This window comes from Schistocerca americana, chromosome 8 (genome assembly GCF_021461395.2).
Source record: "Schistocerca americana isolate TAMUIC-IGC-003095 chromosome 8, iqSchAmer2.1, whole genome shotgun sequence".
Lineage (NCBI taxonomy): Eukaryota > Metazoa > Arthropoda > Insecta > Orthoptera > Acrididae > Schistocerca > Schistocerca americana.
In genome coordinates, this window is record NC_060126.1 from 86,235,744 (window position 1) to 86,257,250 (window position 21,507).

The 21,507-nt window shown below is 42.3% G+C and overlaps 1 protein-coding gene across 1 annotated transcript; it reads left to right on the forward strand.

Moving 5' to 3' along the window:
• The first annotated feature begins 122 nt into the window (after positions 1 to 122).
• On the forward strand, positions 123 to 17,411 carry LOC124545470. The gene is made up of 2 exons (XM_047124402.1): positions 123 to 953; positions 17,262 to 17,411. The coding sequence occupies exons 1-2, from the start codon at positions 141 to 143 to the stop codon at positions 17,289 to 17,291; spliced, it is 843 nt and encodes a 280-aa protein (XP_046980358.1). The 5' UTR covers positions 123 to 140; the 3' UTR covers positions 17,292 to 17,411.
• Positions 17,412 to 21,507: the final 4,096 nt, after the last annotated feature.

Here is a 21,507-nt window from a genome sequence, read left to right on the forward strand (position 1 = left end):
AGACTTGCTCACAAGAAACTGACAAACTCAGAAACAAAAACTAACTGTGACGTAGGGCTGTGACGTAGGGACGCCGCGTTTATAGCACAGCACTGGCCTCTCCAGCCCGAGGAGCGGGCAGCGCCAGAGTTCAGTGCGCCATGAAGAGGTCGGGGATGTATTGGAGCCTTCTGCTGCTGACGATGGCCGCAGTCTCCCGCGGCCGCGACGCTAGAGATTACTTCGCGGAGGCGAGATTCCAGTATTCCCCTTCTAGGCCCGAAGACGCGCTCATCTTTTTCATAGGCAATGCTCCGCCCCTGATTTGTGAACCTGAGAAAACCGACGATCGAGTCAGGCGAGACCGCCCACAGGACGATTTTCGTCTGGATCTGCCACAGGGGTACTCGTCCTATTCATGTTCGTTCGAAGGAAACGCAACGAGACACACTAACTTCAACCTAATCCAAAACAGTGCACCGTATCTTTTCGGATTCAGTGGGGGCCGGAAAGTAAGTTTTACCGGTTTGAGAATGTACTGTACCAACGATTCACAGCTGCCAGATGAATATTTCCACCTGAGAGTGCAGCGCCCTACTGAGGATCGTCCAGTGAAATGTCGTCTCCGGAACGACAGTGGAATGCTGTACCTAAGGTTTCCAGGATTTCCCACAGTCGTTTGCCATCTCGGTACTATCAGAGAACGTTACCATTTTAATCTGCCAGGTATTGCTGATGAGCCACTCAAATGCGCGTTTCGCGTGTATTCGGAACTACCTTTAGGGGACACACACACAGAAGAACGGCTCTACCAGTCTCTGATTAGCGGACTCCCGACTCACGTGGATGGCGTTCGTCCACGTGTCGTGTGCTTCCACCGTACGATCTCGAATGGGACGGCGTTTTTTCAGCTACAGTTGCAGGGTGGCGCCACCTATGACTGCAGTTTCCCCGACACTATTCCTCACAATGAGGTAAGTGTGAACTTAAGATTTTTTTTATTATTTCGTTGTCTCAAAGCTTCGCCCATGGCTCTCACGCGAAGCATCAGTTTGATTCGAGCTGCACAGAAAAAACAGCCCGACTTTCTGAAGAAACCATTTCTGTGTTTGCGTCTACGCCTGAGCTCCGACAGTGAATCGTATCTGGATATCCTCATTTTCATAGGCAGTCACTTTAACTATTTTGCTACTGTTCTAAGCCTTTTTGACTGACACGAAATATCATTCTCAGTTGTAGGGATACTTACTAATTTCTGAAGCGTGGGGAGAGGTTCTCCAATAGCGGGAATAGGCTCAGAGCAAGAAACGATGGGCTACGGATATAAAAAAAAAACTACTGATATTTCTTGCTGTCGAGAATTTTCATCTGGAAAATACTTTCTTACTCCACAATATTCAATCTATACTTTTACTCCTACCAGCACTTTACAACAAGTATCGTCTCAGTGGATCCTAGTCATGATTTATTAGATTTGTATTATTTACCCAAAATTCTGGCCGCGTTTCTGGTGACTGCGCTGTCAGTAGAGTAGCAGAGACCGTATAAGGTGAGCTGCAAAAGCGAATAGGATGAAAATTGGCACGAATTGAACGTAAGCATTTGGAAGTAGTATCATGTCTGCTTAACTCAGGTTTCGAAAAAATGCGTACTCGGAACCCCTGACTTGTGCTATGATGATTTCTACAATAAGACGTTTGTCAGTAACTAACCTTGCTGATACCTCTGGAACCAGCAACTGCGAACAAGGTAGTGACTCTTCTTCTGAAGCGGGTTGTTTGGAGTCATCATAAGACTTTAGTAAACAGCAAACGAAAGCTGGGAGGTAAACCTTAAAGACATGAAAGTTTTACTCCTCCAGTTGCATAATCTAGCGAACGATAACCTGATAATTCCAATCACATCAGTGTCCTCAGGATTTTTATTATCATCGACAAGTAGTTCGTTGTGAAACTCAAGTACCAGATTATCTGCGAAACGATGGGACATTTCGTAAAGATTTGATTTACTTTCTTTTCGGTTCTGTTGTTTTTGTGGTCTTCACTCTGAAGACATTTTCGATGCAGCTCTCCATGCTTTTATGCCCTTTCCAAGCCTCTTCGACAACAGTACCCTACATCCATCTGAACCAGCTTTCTGCCTCTACAACTTTTACTCCCTAATCTTCTCTCCATTACGAAACTGACTATTTCTTGATGTATCAGGATGCGTCCCATTAACCGATACCCTCTTTTAGTTAATTTCTACCATAAATCTTTTCTCAACAGTTGGATTAAGTACCTCATTAGTTACTCGATCTACTCATATAATTTTCAACTTTCTGCTATAGCAGCACATTTCTAAAGCTTTGATTCTCTTCCTGTCCGAACTGCTTATTGTCGACGTTCTCTTTCGCACAAGGCTACGCTTTAGGCAAACACTTTCAAAAATGACTTGCCATCACTTACATTTATACTACATTAACAAATTCCAATTTTTCCTAAATGCTTTTATTGCTATCACCAGTTTCCACCTTATATTATCTACATTACTTCAGCCACAGTCAGTTACTTTGCCAGCTGAATAAATAAATTTATGTACTGCCTTTAGTATGTTATTTCCTCATGTAATTCCCTCAGAATCGCTTTATTTAATTTGACTAGCAGCCAGTACCCTTGTTTTAACTTCATTGAATTTATCTTATAACCTCTTCTCAAAAAACTATGCATTTCGTTCTTCCAAGTCCTTTGCCGTCTCTGACAGAACTACAATGTCACCACAAACTTGAACGTTTTTAATTTTTTACATAAAATTTAGTTCCCTTTCTCAGTTTTTCCTTGGTTTGCTTTTCTGTTTGCTGGGTTTACAGATTGAATAACAATGAGACAGGCTACAAACCTGTCTCACTCGCTTGGGTACCATTCAAATATTTGCTGTCGATCTGTTATGTAATTTTATATCTCAAGTTTCAAATTAAAAAAAAATTATCTACAATGAAAGTTGAAACATTGGTCTTCAAGATCTAAAAATCATTAAAATTACTAAATTCCATTTCGAGCTACATTCACTATTAACAACATGATGTTGTAACATCTTATTTAAAGTGTTGAAGGTCGTATACACTAATAAAGATGTAGATGAAAAACTGTTTATATTTAGAATACTATTTGCACCACCGACAACTCGTTAAACGATAAAGGCAGACACCTTGCAAGAAAGTTCCATCACTTCTTGACGGTAGGGAGGATCTCTACTGGCTGCGAGGATTTGCTCTTTGCCTGCCGTTTTCTGGCTTACATAGTCAGTACTGCCAGACAAGTAGTAGCACAAGTGGTCTACCAGTTTACCTCAGCGTTAAACATTTCCTCTGCCTTGGTTACCTTTCCCTCTTCCTTTGATGTGTCATCTCATTCGCAAGCTAAGCGAAACGATCTTGTTACAGAATAACCACGAGCTCATCATCACTAGACACTGAAGGCAACGGCTTGTTTATGTGGCCATACTTGTCTTTCCCTTGCCATTTTTACGTCTGGTTTCACCTATTGCCGTTAATTCCATGGACTTCAGTGTCTAAAGTACTAGTCCTACCTGCTGAGTTTTTCGAACATTTTGCCTTGCAAGATGTTTCTTATAAGTGTGCGTGTCGAATTAGTGTCCAGTTAATTTCATTTTATTCTCTTTAACATGTTAATCAATGTCCTTTTTATAAAAGTAAATATTTATTTCCGTCCTGCTGGAAGTAACCGGTTTCGGTTATAAAAATCGTCAGACTATACGAAGCACCGGTGCTCAGAGCTGCTGAGTGATACACACACCTTAACGTCGTTGCACATCAGCTCGGTTCAGCGGCTCTCCTTGCTGCCTGGTACGTTGTTCTGACTATGGTTTGTAACCGAAACCGGTTACCACCAGTAGAACGAAAAGAAACTGCGATTGGGAATGTCGCATTTTGTTCTTATGTTACGAACAATCGCTAACGTTTCAACATGTTACGAAAAAATGAACTTCCTTTGCTGTTTAATTTCATTTCGTGTATTTTGATTGCGTTTTCTTGCAGGCAATGATGTTCTTACATGAAAACTATCTAAATATACGGCATGACGAATTTCTTTCTTGTTTCCATAATAAGTAGCATTTTGTTCACAATTCGCTCTTATTTCTGAAGCCTTGGATGGTCATTGCTTTTATTATTTTATTTCCCTGTGCATTATACTTTCGTTGTTTCTGTTATTATCTGCTTCTACAGCTATATTAGCGAGAAATCTTAATGTGAGTGGCTCCATCTGCCCCTTATAGCTTCTGCCACTGGAGTTTGTTGACCATCTGCATAACGTTCTCCCGCCGACTAGAAAAAGCGATCACATGACGGTACACGCTGCTCGTCGTTGGACTGTCTCTATCTATTCTATTAATCCTACTTGGTACATGGAAATGTCGTTGAACTGTGATTTATGTTCAAAAAAATATTCTTAAAAATTTAATTTATTTACTAGCGATTCATCAAGAACATTAACACATTTAATCACACTATGTGAGCGTGGAAGTCGTTGCCAGGGAGTAACTGATGAAATCATAAGCAAATTCCTTTTTAACAAATGGTAATTTATTCACTTTAATGGTGCCTAAAGCATTAAAAAAAAAACAGATTTAAAATTATAATCAGAAAGCACCCTCTAAATATCAAGTTACAATTTATTCAGAGACAGAAAGAAACAAATTTTTGACTGTATGAGCTTTCGGGCTGAGAACCTTGCCACTCCCTTTTGACACGGCCGTAGTTATGACCGCTCACAACAACCTCTGAAAGACTACACTGGTGCAAATCTGCAACACACCAGATTACTTTAAACTAAACGTTTTAACAATTCACACAAGCACACAAACTATGCACCCTGTAGGAGGGATGGAAATGGTACAAAACACTAAAATTAAAATATTAACTTTGCCACCGAAGGTACAACTTGATTTTAACTTCTAAGAAAGTTTTACGGTGAAAGGGTGGCAACTTTATATACTAAATTGATCATTTAAATAAAAGCCCATGAAATGCAATCATATATAAAATTCTACATGGTTGGCCAAACAAGTTAAATGCTCTACAGTACACAGATGCCGCCCCGCAAGATGATAGGCAAGATCAAAACGTATTTCAGGAATTAGGCCGTTACACTCCAAGCAATAAATTCGTAAACACACCGAATCCGACAAACATGACAGAGGCAGCCACTAACGTACGGCAGATTGATAGGGAGAGTACCGAACAACCCGAACCACAGGTTGCTGTAACCCACCCCTACTCCACAAGGGAAAAACGGACCACCCAATTCATAAATAACCACCTTCCCGCGGGTGGGCAAACGGAGAAGAATGGTGGGACGACCCCCCCCCCCCCCCCTCAAAAAAAAAAAAAAAAAAAAAAAGAAAAGCGGCTGGTGACCTCACCAAGAAAACAAGTAGAATTTAACAAGTAAATCAAACAACATATCAGCAATCACTTCTAATAAACTGCGATTTCTGCAGAAGACCTGGCGCAGCACTCCCAAATCGCTCTCCCGAATCGTCGGCTGCCAGCCGCTTCAACGAACGCAGGAAGGCGCGCCCATCTCCCGTCTAACGGCGTCGCAGCTCGCACCGGCCAGACCGGTGTCGTGGGTTGACTCCTGTTGCTCTCGTGTCGACGGCGAAGCCATTACCCCTCGCCATACGGGGCGGCCCATTGGACTCACGTGGCGACCTCACATGCGCCGACGCTCAAGACGGAACAGTCTTCTTGTGCCTCAGTGCGCGACCGACCAACCGATCGATCCGACTGCAATTTACCATTGCATGAGGAACTCGAGCAAACTGGCGGCCTAACGCGCAGATGCAGGAACTAAGCCCCGACCGGGCGACCGCTCGCTGACTTTCTTACTGGCGGAGTGGAAAGACTCTCATTTATCCGGCTTTAACGATTGATCCGAACGAAAGACATACTAGCATTCCGGACGAAAGACAGACAGTAACTGCCTCACAAATTCGGACGAGAGACAGACTAGCAAGCTGGGGATGAGGGACTGACCCAGACTGACCCACTGGCAAGCTCATAACGCCCCTTAAATGCACGTGAACAGGCAACCTATACCCTTTCCCACCAGAGGGAGACACAAAAGCTGCGATTGCCACAGCGGCGCCACCGCCAGAAACGGAGGGCGATTGCTTCACACTACGCGCTGCGGCGCGCTCTTCAAAACGACAATTTTTACTACGGCTCAGTTGTGTAGCTAGGGTAGGGTGACCAAACGTCCCGGAAAACCGGGATTGTCTCAGTTTTCATCCCTGTGTTTCGGGACGCTCAAAAGTCCCGGAATTCAGTTTTTAAATACATGTCGTGAAACTTTCTCAAATTTTTGGGGTTTCATTATATTAAAGGAAATATGAGAAATTAATATATTTTAGCTTATTTATCTAAAACCTCCATTGTCCCATACTATTAATCACAGTATCAGTATTGATACACTCAGGCAATAATTTACTTTGAGCGGTACTTTGGCCAACAAGTAGTAAGTTGTATTATTGTAACAGAGCTATGAAACCGTCCGATTGTCGCGCCACTTACTCACAAACTCATTGTCAGAACAGTGTAGTAGTTGATGTTTTGTCAGACAAAGTGCAATAGTTTTTCTCATATTAGTGGTATTATTGCTGCAGTGCTGTGAAATGCAATGCCGAAACGTGCCTGCAAGTTCAGTGACTGTTATTCCAAGGAATGGAATTTCATTAATAAAGGTCGTTTTGATTACGAAGCCGAGTGTTCCGTATGTAACTGTTGTATTAGTATAAGTCATGGTGGACGTTCCGACATAGTTCATCACATCAGGTCAAAGAAACACATAAACAGATACAGTGCACCGAGCTGCAGTAAAACTCTACAAAATTATTTTGTGAAGCATCGGTCAAGTGAAGAGACGAAAGTTCGAGCAGCCGAGTGTTTTTTAAAAGCTGTGACTGTCTTCAGCATTACTCTGAGTTGGTAATAACTGCAAGTTATTTATTTGCAATCCCAACCCATAATGCCAATGTGGAAAGAATATTTTCGTTCATGAATATCCAGTGGACTGATGAAATAAACAGAATTGAGGTGGACTCTCTTGAAGCAATCCTGCAGATCCTGTACAGCTACAATATGTATTGTACCGAGTTTTATCACTGTGTCTCAAAGAACAAAGACACGATCAAAAAGGCTGGAGGCAATGAAAAATGTCCTTTTCTCCAAGGACAGTCAATTCCATCTACAAGTGCTCAGTAATATTAAAGCTCTTGTTAATATTAATTGATTAAAAGTTGAATGGCTGTAAAATTTTGTAAAATCCTAATACATTTCTTTATTACTGTATACGCCTATTAGATGTCATTAATTATACAGATAATCTAGATTATATCAATCTTTTGTATCCTCTTATTAGTTTTAATAAAGGGGTTAACAAAATGTATCAAGAAAACATCAATATACTTAAAATTAAGAAACCTGGGTACATGTGGAATGAGGTGTCCATTGGCACCCGGGTGAATGTGTCACCGTTTTCACCGAAAATAATTTGGTCACCCTTGGCTAAGGCCACCCATACGGTAGACCGTTCTCCTGGTGCGTGTCTTTTGAGTTGACGCCACTTCAGCGACTTGTGTGTCTATAAGGATGAGATCATGATCATTAGGACAACACAACATCCAGTCCCTGGGAGGAAAAATTCTCCGACCCAGTCAGGAATCGAAGTGGGTCCCTTCGGAACGACGTTCCGTCGCGCTGACCACTTTTTTTTTTTTAATCTCATTTTTGTTCGGTTTCGTTCGTTGCATCTCCTCGGGGCGGACGTCGTAAGACATCCGTTTAAGTTCGTTGTTGATCGAATAACTCAGTACCACTCAGCTACCGGGGAGCACATCCGACTTCGTGAGGGACTAAGATTCATAAACAACACTCGAGAGTCTGTCAATCGAGTATTTTGTAAACCACTTCCTACGGGGATGAATTACAGTTCTTTACTATTTTTCCAGTGTATCTCAGCCAATATCGGCTATTCCTACAATTTGTTTTGCGTGGTCATTCCATTTTATGACGCCTAAGGTCGTCACCCTCTATGGATTTAGAATGTTATGTTGTTGGTTATTGGCTTTTATGTTTTACGAAAAGAGAAATTAAGTTGTATGTTCCCACAAGTTATTATTTAATATGATGTTACTTACCAGCCATAAAGTGGTGACCTCAGGTTCAGAAATCTCGCACAGGAAGAAACAAGCAAGCGAGGCGACGCAAATTCTCCGACGAATACGACAGAAGTTCTAAGATACATTTAGTACAGATACAAAGTTCAGTAAAGTCCCGTTAATCCGAACTAATTGGGACCGGACCATGTTCGGATTACCGATTTGTTCGGATTAGCAGGAATTACGGTCACGAGTTTCTTGAATAAAGTATACCAAGCAGATAAGTTGGTACACCAGGGTAGCAAATGTGAACAGGTGTGGGAACAATGGCTCACTCTCACTCCCTGCCCATGTTGTTGTGCATTGTTCAGACCTTTGTAGTGTTTGAGGTCACTGCACTGCCAGTTGGCTCGCAAAGCGCTTGGTTATGTTAGTTATGGATCGCTGGCAGTCGTTAGCAGTTCTAATGTATTCGTTCAGGTGTAGTGGTGCACGTATTTTCGTCATGAGTAATCGGAAACATACAACGTTAACTCTCAAAGAAAACCTGAATGCTTTGAAGCGGATAGACAATGGTGAGAATGTATCTAAACTGGCAACGGAACTAGGTGTTGGTAAAACAATCATTTGTGATTGGAAAAAGAACCGAATGAAGCTTGAACAGTCCTGTGCAACGTCTTCGGGATAAACACTCGAAATTCGGCAGACTCTGAAACAATACCAGTACGATAAAGTGGATGAAGCTCTTTTCTTTTGGTTTACGCAGGAAAGAGAAAGGGGAACTCCTTTGAGTGGAACACTGGTCCGGGAGGAGGCTGTTTACCTGAACAAGTTAATGAATGGTGATGAGTCCTTCAGTGCGAGTACGGGTTGGGTGGACAGATTCTAAAAACGTCATGGAATCCGTCAGCTAACAATTACTGGAGAGAAGCTTTCTTCTGACCGTGATGCAGCGAAGGAATACATGGGTGAGTTTGAAAAAATGATAAGAGAGGAAAAGTATTCTCCCCAAGAAATTTATAGCGCTGACGAGACTGGCCTTAATTTTAGGGCATTGCCAACAGAAAGCCTGGCATCAAAAGCAGAAGACCGTGCTTCTGGTTTTAAAATATGCAAATATCATGTAAATTTACTAGCGTTCAGCAACGCGGCTGGTAATCACAAGCTGCCTTTATGCTGACCGGTAAATCTGCTAGGCCCAGAGCTTTTAAAAACTGCAACATAAAGTCCCTGCCCGTATATTATCGAAACCAGAAGAAAACGTGGATGGCTGGTAAGTTGTTCAAAGAATGGTTTCACGGCCAGTTTGTTCCCTCTGTTCGACGGTTTCCGAACGAAAATCATTATTCTCCCCGGTCAGTCCTTTTGACCGATAACGCGCCATCTCACCCCAGCACTGAGGAATTATGTGATGGAGAAATTGTGACGAAGTTTTTGCCGTCGAATTTTACACCACTTCCACAGGCGATGGACCAGGACGTACTGAAAACATTAAAACTGATTTACAGAAAACAATTTGTAAGAATGCTGATCCAAGATGATAGCATTCCTATAGTGGACAAAATAAAAAAGACCAATGTGAAGGATGTTGTTTATTGGGCCGCTGAGGCATGGCAGAATATTTCGGAAAATACTCTGAGAAAATCTTCGAGAAAACTGTGGACATCTGTTGAATATCAGGACAATCTAGTTGAAAATGAAGAGGAAAATCTACTAAAAATGATACAGACAATCCCTGGATGTGAAGAAGCTGGTGAAGGAAACGTAGATGAGTGGATGGCACCGGATAGGTTATGTGTGGAGAACCTTACTGACACTGATTTAGTTGCTGCTGTGACTCAAGACCAGGAAGAAGTGGACTGCTGTGACAGAAGTGACAATGAGCCCGAAAGCGACAAAGGAGAACTGGTGCCACACAGTGACGTAGCAGAAGCCCTTGACCTCGCGCTACGTTATTTGGAGCAACAGCCCACTGCTACACCTGCTGATTTCATGTTTATGAGACGATGGCGCAACTATGCGTCATATAACAGTATGCCTTCATTACGCCAAAAACCAATGACAGAGTTTTTGTCATCTAAAAAAGTAGGGAAAAATGTCCCCTGTATTTTAGTAAATTTGACAGCTTTTCTTTCATTGTTATGCATTGTTTGAACCTAATGTTCAAAAAATGGTTCAAATGGCTCTGAGCACTATGGGACTCAACTGCTGTGGTCATAAGTCCCCCTAAACCTAACTAACCTAAGGACAGCACACAACACCCAGCCATCACGAGGCAGAGAAAATCCCTGACCACGCCGGGAATCGAACCCGGGAACCCGGGCGTGGGAAGCGAGAACGCTACCGCACGACCACGAGATGCGGGCGAACCTAATGTTTCTTGCCAGTTTTTCTACTACATGTTTACTGTACTGTGTAAGTTAAAACAGTGTGTATGTACAGCAGTTAACCGCACAGTTTTCCATGTGTAGACTATCATTTTTCATGTTCGGATTAACCGAACGTTCGGATTACCGGGGTTCGGATTAGCGGCGCAGTCAGATGCATATATAGCGCGGCTCGGAAACGTTTCGCCGGGACAAATTAATGATTTGCGCACGACAGGCTCCACTATCGACGAAACTCCGAGAAACGAAGATTCATGTGGACGGTGTATGAAGGTTCGCACGTCTCCGTTCCTGTCTGATAAACAGGAACCCTTCTTTTCGATGTTAGAGTTGACGTTCACTCGTAATTCACTAACAAACAATCAAGAAAAGATCGCGATGCCAGTCAACAGTCTGAACAGTCTAGAGGCCAGAGCGGCAGCATCAGTAGATGACGAAATTAAGCGTTCACCAACGACACAGCAATATACAAGTCTAAAGAAGATTTTGATAAGTAAGCTTAGTAAGCCGTTAGATCAACGGATACACAACGTGTTACTCAGCGAGAGACAACGTGTCAGATCCCCCTGAGAATTTTGGCGGCAGTTACTGGGGATAGTGAGAGAGGCAGAATCTTCGGATTCTGTGCTCCGGCACGTTTGGACATCACAGGTCCCCACGGCAGTAAAGGCGGCGGCGGCTACAAAGGCTGGGTGGGACACGACCAGTTATCTGCAGCTGTCCGACAGAGTTCATGCGACAATGGAGACAACAAGTACACTGAGCGGACGCGAAGTTGGAAAAGTATCAGGCGGCGGCAATTCGCAAGGGTCAACGGGCGGATACAACTGCACAGTTTCAGAAACTAAAAGACGAGCTACAGAGAAAAATCGAGGCTGGTAATGTCACTGGAACGGAGGGTTCTGCAGCGCACTTAGGAAACAGTGGATAGACAGAATCTTAACAGCTATGTTGGTACAGGGTGCTAATTATTGAACGATATGAAAAAAAGTAAATTTGCTACAACTACGGCGTGCACACATCTTTTTCAATATGTGAACGTCGCTACACATTTTCGGATTTAGGTTATGACATGGTCGATATGCCTGCCATCATTGGCGGTGATGTAGCGCAGCTGAACAGGGAAGTTCTGCATGACCCTCTCAAGTGTCGGAACATAAATACTGTCGATGACCTGAATGCTCCTGCTGCTTTCAGCTCGGGAATCGTTTTGGGATTATTGCTCTAAACCTTCTATTTCATATAGTCCCTTAAAAAGGAGTCGCACGCGTTCTGGTTCGGAGAATATGAAGGCCAATCGAGGCCCATGCCATTATCTCTGATCTGAGAATCCCAGAGCCACAATGCAGTCCCCAAACTGCTTCTCCAGGACATCAAACGCTCTCCTGCTTCGATGGGGTCGAACTCCGTCTTGCACTAACCACATCTCGTCGAAATCAGGGTCACTTTGGATAATGGGCATGAAATCATATTCCAAAACCTTTATGTACCGTTCGGTAGTCACCGTGCCATCTACATCTACATGATTACTCTGCAATTCACATTTAAGTGCTTGGCAGAGGGTTCATCGAACCACAATCATACCACCTCTCTACCATTCCACTCCCGAACAGCGTGCGGGAAAAACGAACACCTAAACCTTTCTGTTCGAGCTCTGATTTCTCTTATTTTATTTTGATGATCATCCCTACCTATGTCGGTTGGGCTCAACAAAATATTTTCGCATTCGGAAGAGAAAGTTGGTGACTGAAATTTCGTAAATAGATCTCGCCGCGACGAAAAACGTCTTTGCTTTAATGACTTCCATCCCAAATCGCGTACCATATCTGCCACACTCTCTACCCTATTACGTGATAATACAAAACGAGCTGCCCTTTTTGCACCCTTTCGATGTCCTCCGTCAATCCCACCTGGTAAGGATCCCACACCACGCAGCAATATTCTAAAAGAGGACGAACGAGTGTAGTGTAAGCTGTCTCTTTAGTGGACTTGTCGCATCTTCTAGGTGTCCTGCCAAAGAAACGCAACCTTTGACTCGCCTTCCCCACAATATTATCTATGTGGTCTTCCCAACTGAAGTTGTTCGTAATTTTAACACCCAGGTACTTAGTTGAATTGACAGCCTTGAGAATTGTACTATTTATCAAGTAATTGAATTCCAACGGATTTCCTTTGGAACTCATGTGGATCACCTCACACTTTTCGTTATTTAGCGTCAACTGCCACCTGCCACACCATACAGCAATCTTTTCTAAATCGCTTTGCAACTGATACTGGTCTTCGGATGACCTTACTAGACGGTAAATTTCAGCATCATCTGCGAACAACCTAAGAGAACTGCTCAGATTGTCACCCAGGTCATTTATATAGATCAGGAACAGCAGAGGTCCCAGGACGCTTCCCTGGCGAACACCTTATTTCACTTCAGTTTTACTCGATGATTTTCCGTCTATTACTACGAAGGAATATCGCACTGATTATTCTGTGCCTGGACATTGCACACCACAGAGTCATCCGTTGGGGATGAAGAGGCTTCTCGATCGCGAAATACGGATTCTCGGTCCGCCAATTTTGCTTAGTGACGAACCCATCCAAATGAAAGTGGGATTCGTCGCTAAACCAAGCCATTCTGAGCATTCTAGTTCCCATTATGCCTCGCGGCCAACCGTGCAGTTTGAACGCCCTAACACAAACCATTCCAGAAGGTATGGCGAATTTGTTTCATATAGTTCAGTAATTGTCACCCTGTACCACGGACGGTTCGTACAACGAGCAGCCAAGTATGTTCTACCATGCAGATAGGCACGTTTCGTCAATAACGTGGAGACTGTAAGTACAGACACTTCCTGCTTGCCCTTGTAACGACGACTGTGTGTACGAGATGTAAAGACTTCATGTTATTATCTGGTGGACACCAGGTGTGACGTAAGCACGCTGCTAGTAGATAGAGATATGTCATTCAAGGACAGTTCATTAGTTTGCTACTCGGCAGAAAATAAACGGCCGATAGCAACGTACGGCAGCTGCAGCAAGGATGTGAATTTAGGTTTTCGTAATACTTGGCGCTGGACGTTTTTAACAGTCGACGTGCCGGAACCGAACGTAGGGGCGAATTTTCAGTACGCAGCTAGTTATCACCACTGAAATTCTGTTGTCTCGAGAAGGAATGGGAAGTAGCCTTCTATGAAAATTGAGAGACAGAGGAGGCGGTTCGGTACAAGCGACGGAGGTAGAGCATCTTATGGACCTGACAGCACAGTCGTCGACTGCAGTGGCACACAGTACTGTTCACCCCACAAACACAGTGATGGACCTTCCAGTCTCTTTTGGACCGAGAGGACTGTCACCAGACAGGTTGGGGACGGAAAGACCGAATTCGAACGTATGTTAGAAAGAGGAATGTCACGGAGATGAGAGCGCATGCTCGTAACTTTTATATCTACTAAAGAAAAAAAAGGAGAAAGTTGAAGGCCTTGCGGTGATTACAGGGAATTGAATGCTCACACGATACCCGGTCAGTAGCCAGGGTCCAATATTCGTGAATTTACGAGTGTACTAGTGGGAGCAAAATACATCAGCTTCATAGATTTTCAAAAGGCATAGCGTCAGATACAGGTTTCGAACGCTGACATACTGAAGACAACTGTTACTATACCTTTTGGACCCTTCGAACTTTTACGTATGCCAATTGGTCTTAAAAACACAGGTCAAACGCGGCGACGTTTCATTGATGAGGTGTCAGGGGATGAGACTTCACCTTCGCCTGTCTCGACGATATACTGATGTTTTCAGCTACACAAAAGCTCCATGAGGCTCACCTTAAAGCTGTTTTTGGTAGACTACGTAGGTATGGGATAATAATTAATGAAAATTAGTGCAAACTGTGAAAAAGACACGTCACGTCACGTGTGAAGATGTTTCCAGTGACAACTTTTTGTGTTCTAAATATTTTAACAGAATAACAACAATGGTAGTATCTGAACAAGGTGAAGCCTTCCACAGTGCAGATGATGCAGATTTTGCTTCAATAGAGGAAGAATTAAATACCTTGAATCAGTTAACTACAGAGGTAAGTGTTAGTCCTGTTAAGAAACTGTGGTCGGTGAAGTCCAGTCATAAGCTCTATGCATCAAGAAAATGCAGAGAAATTGCTAAAGCTATGGATGAGTACCCTACAGCAAAGCTGATCACACTCTTCAAAGTAGAAATTCCATATTCAGAAGAAAATGAACAAAATCGCTCTTCCACCTCTTGTCAGGAATTTTTCACAAAAATCATTTCGGCTGTTAAATATTGTGCAACCTGCAGTTAAAATGTGCAAGTTTTAATTATTATTCCAGAGACATTTTCAAAGAAAATAATTTTGAACCACGTTCCGTCAGTATCATAGTATATGATAGACAAATCAAGAAAGTTTGTACAGTGTTATGGAGCCTGTGCTCCTTTTGTGCTTCATGGCAGTATGTTTAATCCGATAACGTTGAAGAACTTTCTGGAGCATGTGACATATGACACCTTGGTTGGACGTGTGAAGTCATTAGAGGTCTGTGATGTAAAGCGAGAGATTTATTTGTTTCAAGAATGTGGTGACTGCCCTGGAAAGGGAGGACTGTCTTTACAGAGACTTGGCCTGGAAGATGTAGCAGATAACTCTGCAGAAACTACATATATGTCATGGTAAGACAATAAATTAATTAAGAAAACTATTGCCTTTGACAATTTCATTGATGAACTTGATAAATGATCAGTGAAAGCAGTAACACACCAGCATCTGAAGAAATTGCAACAACACATTGCAGAAGGGAAATGGTGTGTACAGGCTGAAGAACTATATTTAGTGCTTCACTGTGATTTTGCTGAGAACTGGTCTGTAATTCTCCCACAAGTCGTACAGGTTTCAATTTTTACAGGCGTGACATATTTTCAAAACAAGACCACAAGTGCTGCAGTTGTAAGTAACGACATAGGACATGACTCAGCACATACTTTGCTAGCAATGCGCAAAATTCTTCAACTGCAAAAAGGGGCACAGATCATCATCATAATTTCTGATGGTGCTCCTAGTCATTTTAAAAAATGTTACCAGCTGTTTGAATTGAGTCAGTTACTTGTGCCATCAACTCACTGGGTATACAGTGCTACTGGTCACGGGAAGGGGCCTTGTGATGGTGTAGGCGGCCTGCTGAAGCTCCATGCTACAAAACATAATCTTTGCAGACCAAATACAGCTGCAATTCCGAATGCCGAATGCTGAGAACGTACCTAGGGCACACAATTTCAGCAGTCGACACCCGACCGTTGGAAGAGAAAATGGTATTTATAGAACAAATACCTAGACAATTGGATCTGCAACAATAATATAAGTTTTGAGGTGTTGTAAATCATTGAATGTGGATGAACCACGACCATAACATGCATTGAAAAAAAATGACAGTGCATCGAGAATGGCTTGTTTCTAGCTGAAATCTAGATCTGCCAATAAAATTTCAAAAGGACGACTGATAGCTGAAATCTATTGTTTACAAGAAAATATGTCTCCCAAAATATGAGGGAAGAGAGTAGTATACATAAAATCTTTTTTCTACTGTAACGTCGTGAGAAATCTGTTGGCTTCAAAAGAAGTGAAAGGTGACAATAAACACCATACGTAACGTTTCTGTAAAACGGTTATGAAGGTCATATGAATCAAAATCTGAAAACGTATTACATGTGAAAAATGTTTACTCAGTCACCAATAATGATTCTTTACAAATAAAGTTAATCGCATCCACTAAGAAAGTTTCTTAAAATGCAGTACGTTCAAGACAAACAATAATTATATCAGCTAAATGATGGCCACCCAAATAAAACTCGCCAAACCATTACGTGGGATAAGTGAAGAGTAACAGCGGCACGTCCGAAGCACTGCAGTGTACATACGTCAAGTTGAACGCAGTGCGAGTCTGGTGCATGTTGTTGGGATTTGCGAGTTCTGACCAGGGATACATATTTCTTATTAGTAATTAGCAGGTGCAAGGCACTAAAAGTTTGCTTTTGTCAGCGAGGGGAAATTAAAGGATCTGTAAACTTTCTCTTATAAATCCACACCAGTCACATGACATTCAAATAAGGACTAATAACCTTACATGTTCTTGTATACATATAATTTATTTCAATCTACTATCTGTTGTTTCGGTTGCACCCATAAAGCAAAATGAACAATTCTTACCATAACAGACTTCCGGAATCCTCCAGAATGTCAAAACGTCCTTCACAGGGTGGAGGGCAGTTTTATCTAGTCCTGTGGATGAGTTGTTTTAGAAACTAAATTTGGCAGCACTGGCATAAAATCTAAAAATACATACAATCATTTCACAGAGTAACATGAAGTTAGTTAAATATTTTGAACCGCAAGGTTGCGAACATGTTAACTAAAGCCTGCAGAAATCTTTCTATTTCCAGTTTTCTGTTGAATGTATTATTATTGTTAGGATATAAATTGTATTGCGTAACATTTCTGTTTTCATTATTATCGCAGGCAGATTTTCGAAGAAGTTTTCTATTATACTGCGCTATGGCTATATTTAAGTTAATATAGTTAAAATTTTGATAGGCTTCCGTCGCCTAGAAGTGGACAGCAGTTCCAAAATATGTTCTAGAATGTCTGTTTTAAGTTTCAGTAACTTATAATTTAGATGGGCAGCTTGTGATGAAGTGCGGCTTAACTAACTTTGTCTGTTGTTCTCTCTGTTTCAGCTACAGCCAGGAAATACGACCCAAGCCTGAAAGCCACCTTCCCCAGCAAGGCAGAAAACTCGTTACGGCAACAAAGCAGGAATACTTTCCACAACTATCTAAAAAATAACTTATAATAATGCAATAAATATGGGTACATAACTTTCAACATTGCTGCCACATTACTTTATTCCAACCTTAATGATGCTTCTATAAAGCTCCTTTTGCAGAGTACATTAATTAGATATGGCTGCACTTCCCAGATACACGTCGATTAGTCTATTGTATGATTTTAAATAACAGGAGTGCATAGGAACTGGAAACTAAGGTGGGGCAAATCTGAAGCAAACGACTCCGCTGGTCAGCATCCACCAGAGGAAAAATGTTTATTATAACTATCGTTTGCCTTTAGTATTCCACTGCTGGGACAAGGATAAGAATGGCTCAATGTCGACAGCGAAATCAAAGTGTATGTCGCGGTATTCTGGTTGATGTTAATGAATTATGAACACAGTAAATTATTTATGATTAACTACAAATACAGATTATGGATTCTACTGTTATACCAACCACGATTACACTTCTGAAGGACCAGCCTACATTATTACTTACTTTTGCAGAAAGCAACGGGGTATTGTTATTCCCAGCATTGATTACTTATTCAATACGTTTCAAGAAAGGAATGTGGATGATTTTTTTTTTTTTTTGTTGACTCTGTATTCTTAGTGACGTGTCGTGATTATTACACAACAAAAGAGAAATTTTAACCTGTGAACTAGCTAGGGGTTACCAACTTACTACCCCCACTGTTGTTAGGAATCTATACGGACAGATTTGAAAACTAATTCCTTTAATCTGAACTTTTAGAGTAATATGGAAAGTGCTGTTATTGGTATGATTACGATGTATTTTCAGTGTTGAGAATAAAGTACCAGGCATGTTCATGCTTTCCTAGATGCATTAAAGGACCGCTGAAAGATGTCCACTTGTTTGATGCATGCAAGAGGGATTCACCTACAGACAGCGTCATCCTTACTTTTGTATCTACAATTAGTTGCCAACGAATACGTTGACAACAAACACCGAGGTGCCGCTGATTTCAGTGCAAACAAGGGCGCTACTTCCAACCAAAAAAATGGTTCAAATGGCTCTGAGCACTATGGGACTTAAGTTCTGAGGTCATCAACTTAGAACTAATAAAACCTAAGTAACCTAAGGACATCACACACGTCCATGCCCGAGGCAGGATTCGAACCTGCGACCGTAGCGGTCGCGCGTTTCCAGGCTGTAGCCCTAGAACCACTCGGCCAACCCGACCGGCACTTCCAGCCAAACATCTGGCACGCGTGTCGATAACCACGACTGCTGTTATGGGTACAATTCTGTTTCCAAAACACACATATCTTCAATGACACTCTGACACTAAACCTGGAGAGAACATTGTACAATATTCCTAGGCTGCGACAGTCGTACTCTGAAGGTAAGTCCAACTGGTGCACAACAGTCTTCTATCCGATGTAGGCACTGCCGTGGCGGTGTCGTACTTATCCATCCTCGGAAAGATGAACTGTGACAAACTAAGCAAAGCGGAAACATGCGCTTGTGTGTGTGTGTGTGTGTGTGTGTGTGTGTGTGTGTGGTATGGCCAATGCTAAATAGAAACATACAGATCTCTTCTTTGCATATACAGCAGGTTTGTCAGTGAACTTGATAAGGAGGTCACTGCATGGTATGGGTCTGCAACGACTAAAATAATTAGAGGTCGTTGATAAAAAATAATATATTGTACTTAACTGGTGGTACAGGAGTCTTCATAGTCAGGAGGAATATTATTACAAACAGAGAGCTATAGAGGCATCACATAGACCTCACTTTAACTAAACGCCTTGTCAGAGGTTGCTTTCTATCAGCTGAAGGCTATACTACTCGAGCAAGAGAGGCTGAGCGCACGCTAGAGACTTGTTGCAAGCAGCGGAGCGGCCCTAGCGGCGTTAATCTCGACTAGCGGGTCCAGCGATACTGGAACGGAGAGCGGTCGATGACTGCAACCCTTAACAAGTGTGGTATCGACGTTAATACCGCACTTTCTCTTTATTTGGCACTGTCAGGGGATTGGTACACCTCCGGTATCATTACGACGTGATGCCAGGGTTATATTGTTAACCTGCCTAGGTGGATAATGTGTCAGAAGGCGACTGCGTTGTGTACCGGGCAACCAGATGTCGACGGACATCGCACTGTTGTCCTGGTCTGGGACACTGTTCCGACTTGTCCTAACTGTCTGGTGACGTGGCATAGGGCGTCTGTCCCGATAAAAGCTACAGCGCTGTGGTGATGTACTTTGCCGATGGGATATTTCTCATGGATATATCTCGAACTCGTCCGCGATGGATATCCTGAACTTCATTTCTTGCATTTACTTTGTTGGATATCGAGTTCTCGGATATTGGTATTGCAGGTTGTGCCCGTGCTACACTATCGTACAGTATGCTGTGTAGAACGGTCGCTTTGTAAAGACTAAATTTTGTTGCCGGCTGGAGGTCCCAGCTAAGGAACATTGTCATAAACACCCGGATCATTTTAAGTATCATCGTCTTGATGTGAGTCCTTTTTATAACAATGTCGCAAGGTCAGTTTCTTTGCACCGTCAGAGGTATCCTCTCATTGGATGTTGTCTACTTTTTTAGGATTAATAATAAATTTGTTCTTTAGTCCCTGTCTAATTAGCAGAGTATGCGATATATTAACTGAGGTTTCTAGCGCCCATTATCATCGATATCATTGTTTCAGAGACTTGTTGAAAGTTACTTTACGGTGGTAAATCGTTAATATTAGGTAGGTGCGTAAGTTCGAAGCCTTTTTGTTTTGTATATTGGTCTTCTGGCTACTATGGGTTTATGTATAGATTGTCAATTTTCATTTGTAGCTCCCTGTTGCTATTCTGGTTTACATGTTGTCGTTTTGTCATTTGGAAATAGTGACTGGAGCTGAGGACGGTAGGAAATGGAGTGCTATGTTGAAAAATTGGAACATATCCGACATATCCTTCTGTTTCAGTCAGGTAGAGGGTGACAGCAGCCTGGGCAGCCAGAAGCATTTGCACAGTGTATGTGGATAATGCCATTGGACAAAGGACGGCAAGAAAACTGTTTTATCGTTTGAAGGAGGATCGATTTGACATTGATGATCCTCCACCTTCAGGAAGACCTTCATGGTTTGATGAAGATCGTTTAAACGCATAAAATCCGCAATGATATACTTTAGTGTGCTAGACAATTGGCAAATCTGATGAACTCTGATCATTGCATCATCGTGCGACATTTGCATGGTCAGAAATCAGTTGTATGGGTTCCATACCGTCTAAGCCAAAATCACGGATGTCAGTTGGTGGCTGTATGTGCATATGTGCATCTCTGCTTGCTCGTCATCAATTGACTCTTGAACAACATCGTACAGTCCTATCCTGTATCGTGATTGGTGAGGTGAAATAGTTTCTTTAAGGTAACATAATGAAGAGAAAGGAATGGCGCAGCCCAAGGTAGCCACAGCCCGTGCATAGACGTGCGCGCATCCACAAAAGTCAGGGTTATGCATCTGGTGGAACAGCGATGATTTGACGAGCTACGAATCGCTTCCCCGAGGTGTAACCATCACAGCTCATATTTATTTTCTACAACTAAGACGTCTTGCAGACGCAGTCCAAAAACAACGACCAGGATGATTGCATGAAGTGATGCTACTCCACAATAAAGCCTACCTGAATTGTGCTAAACTGACAAAAAGAAACTAAACAGGAGTTGGGTTGGGATGTCACTCCGCACCCACCTTACTCACCGGATCTTGTGCCCTCAGATTTTCACCGTTTCCACTCTCTATCGAACATCCTTTGAGGCTCTTCCTTTCCGGTTAAATATGCGCTCCGAACGTGGTTCGACAAGTTTTTTGCCTGAAAACAACGTGATTTCTACAGTCACGGAGTCTAAATTTACCTCAACGCTGGCAGACTATCGCAAATTGATGGCTAAATGTATTATGTGTATATGTTGTGTTTATTAAAGTTATTGGAAAACGCTCAGATATTATGCGCCAGCCTGAGACGAGTGTGAAAATGTAAAGGATACAGCCCTGGGGAATGCTTGCTGACAGATATTTCATTCAGGATTTCTTGCCCTGAAGTTGGGTGGAAAACTTCCTATCGTGATAGTAGTTATCCAGTATCTTTACGTGTTGTCGTTTTGGCATTTGGATATAGTGACTGGAGCTGTCG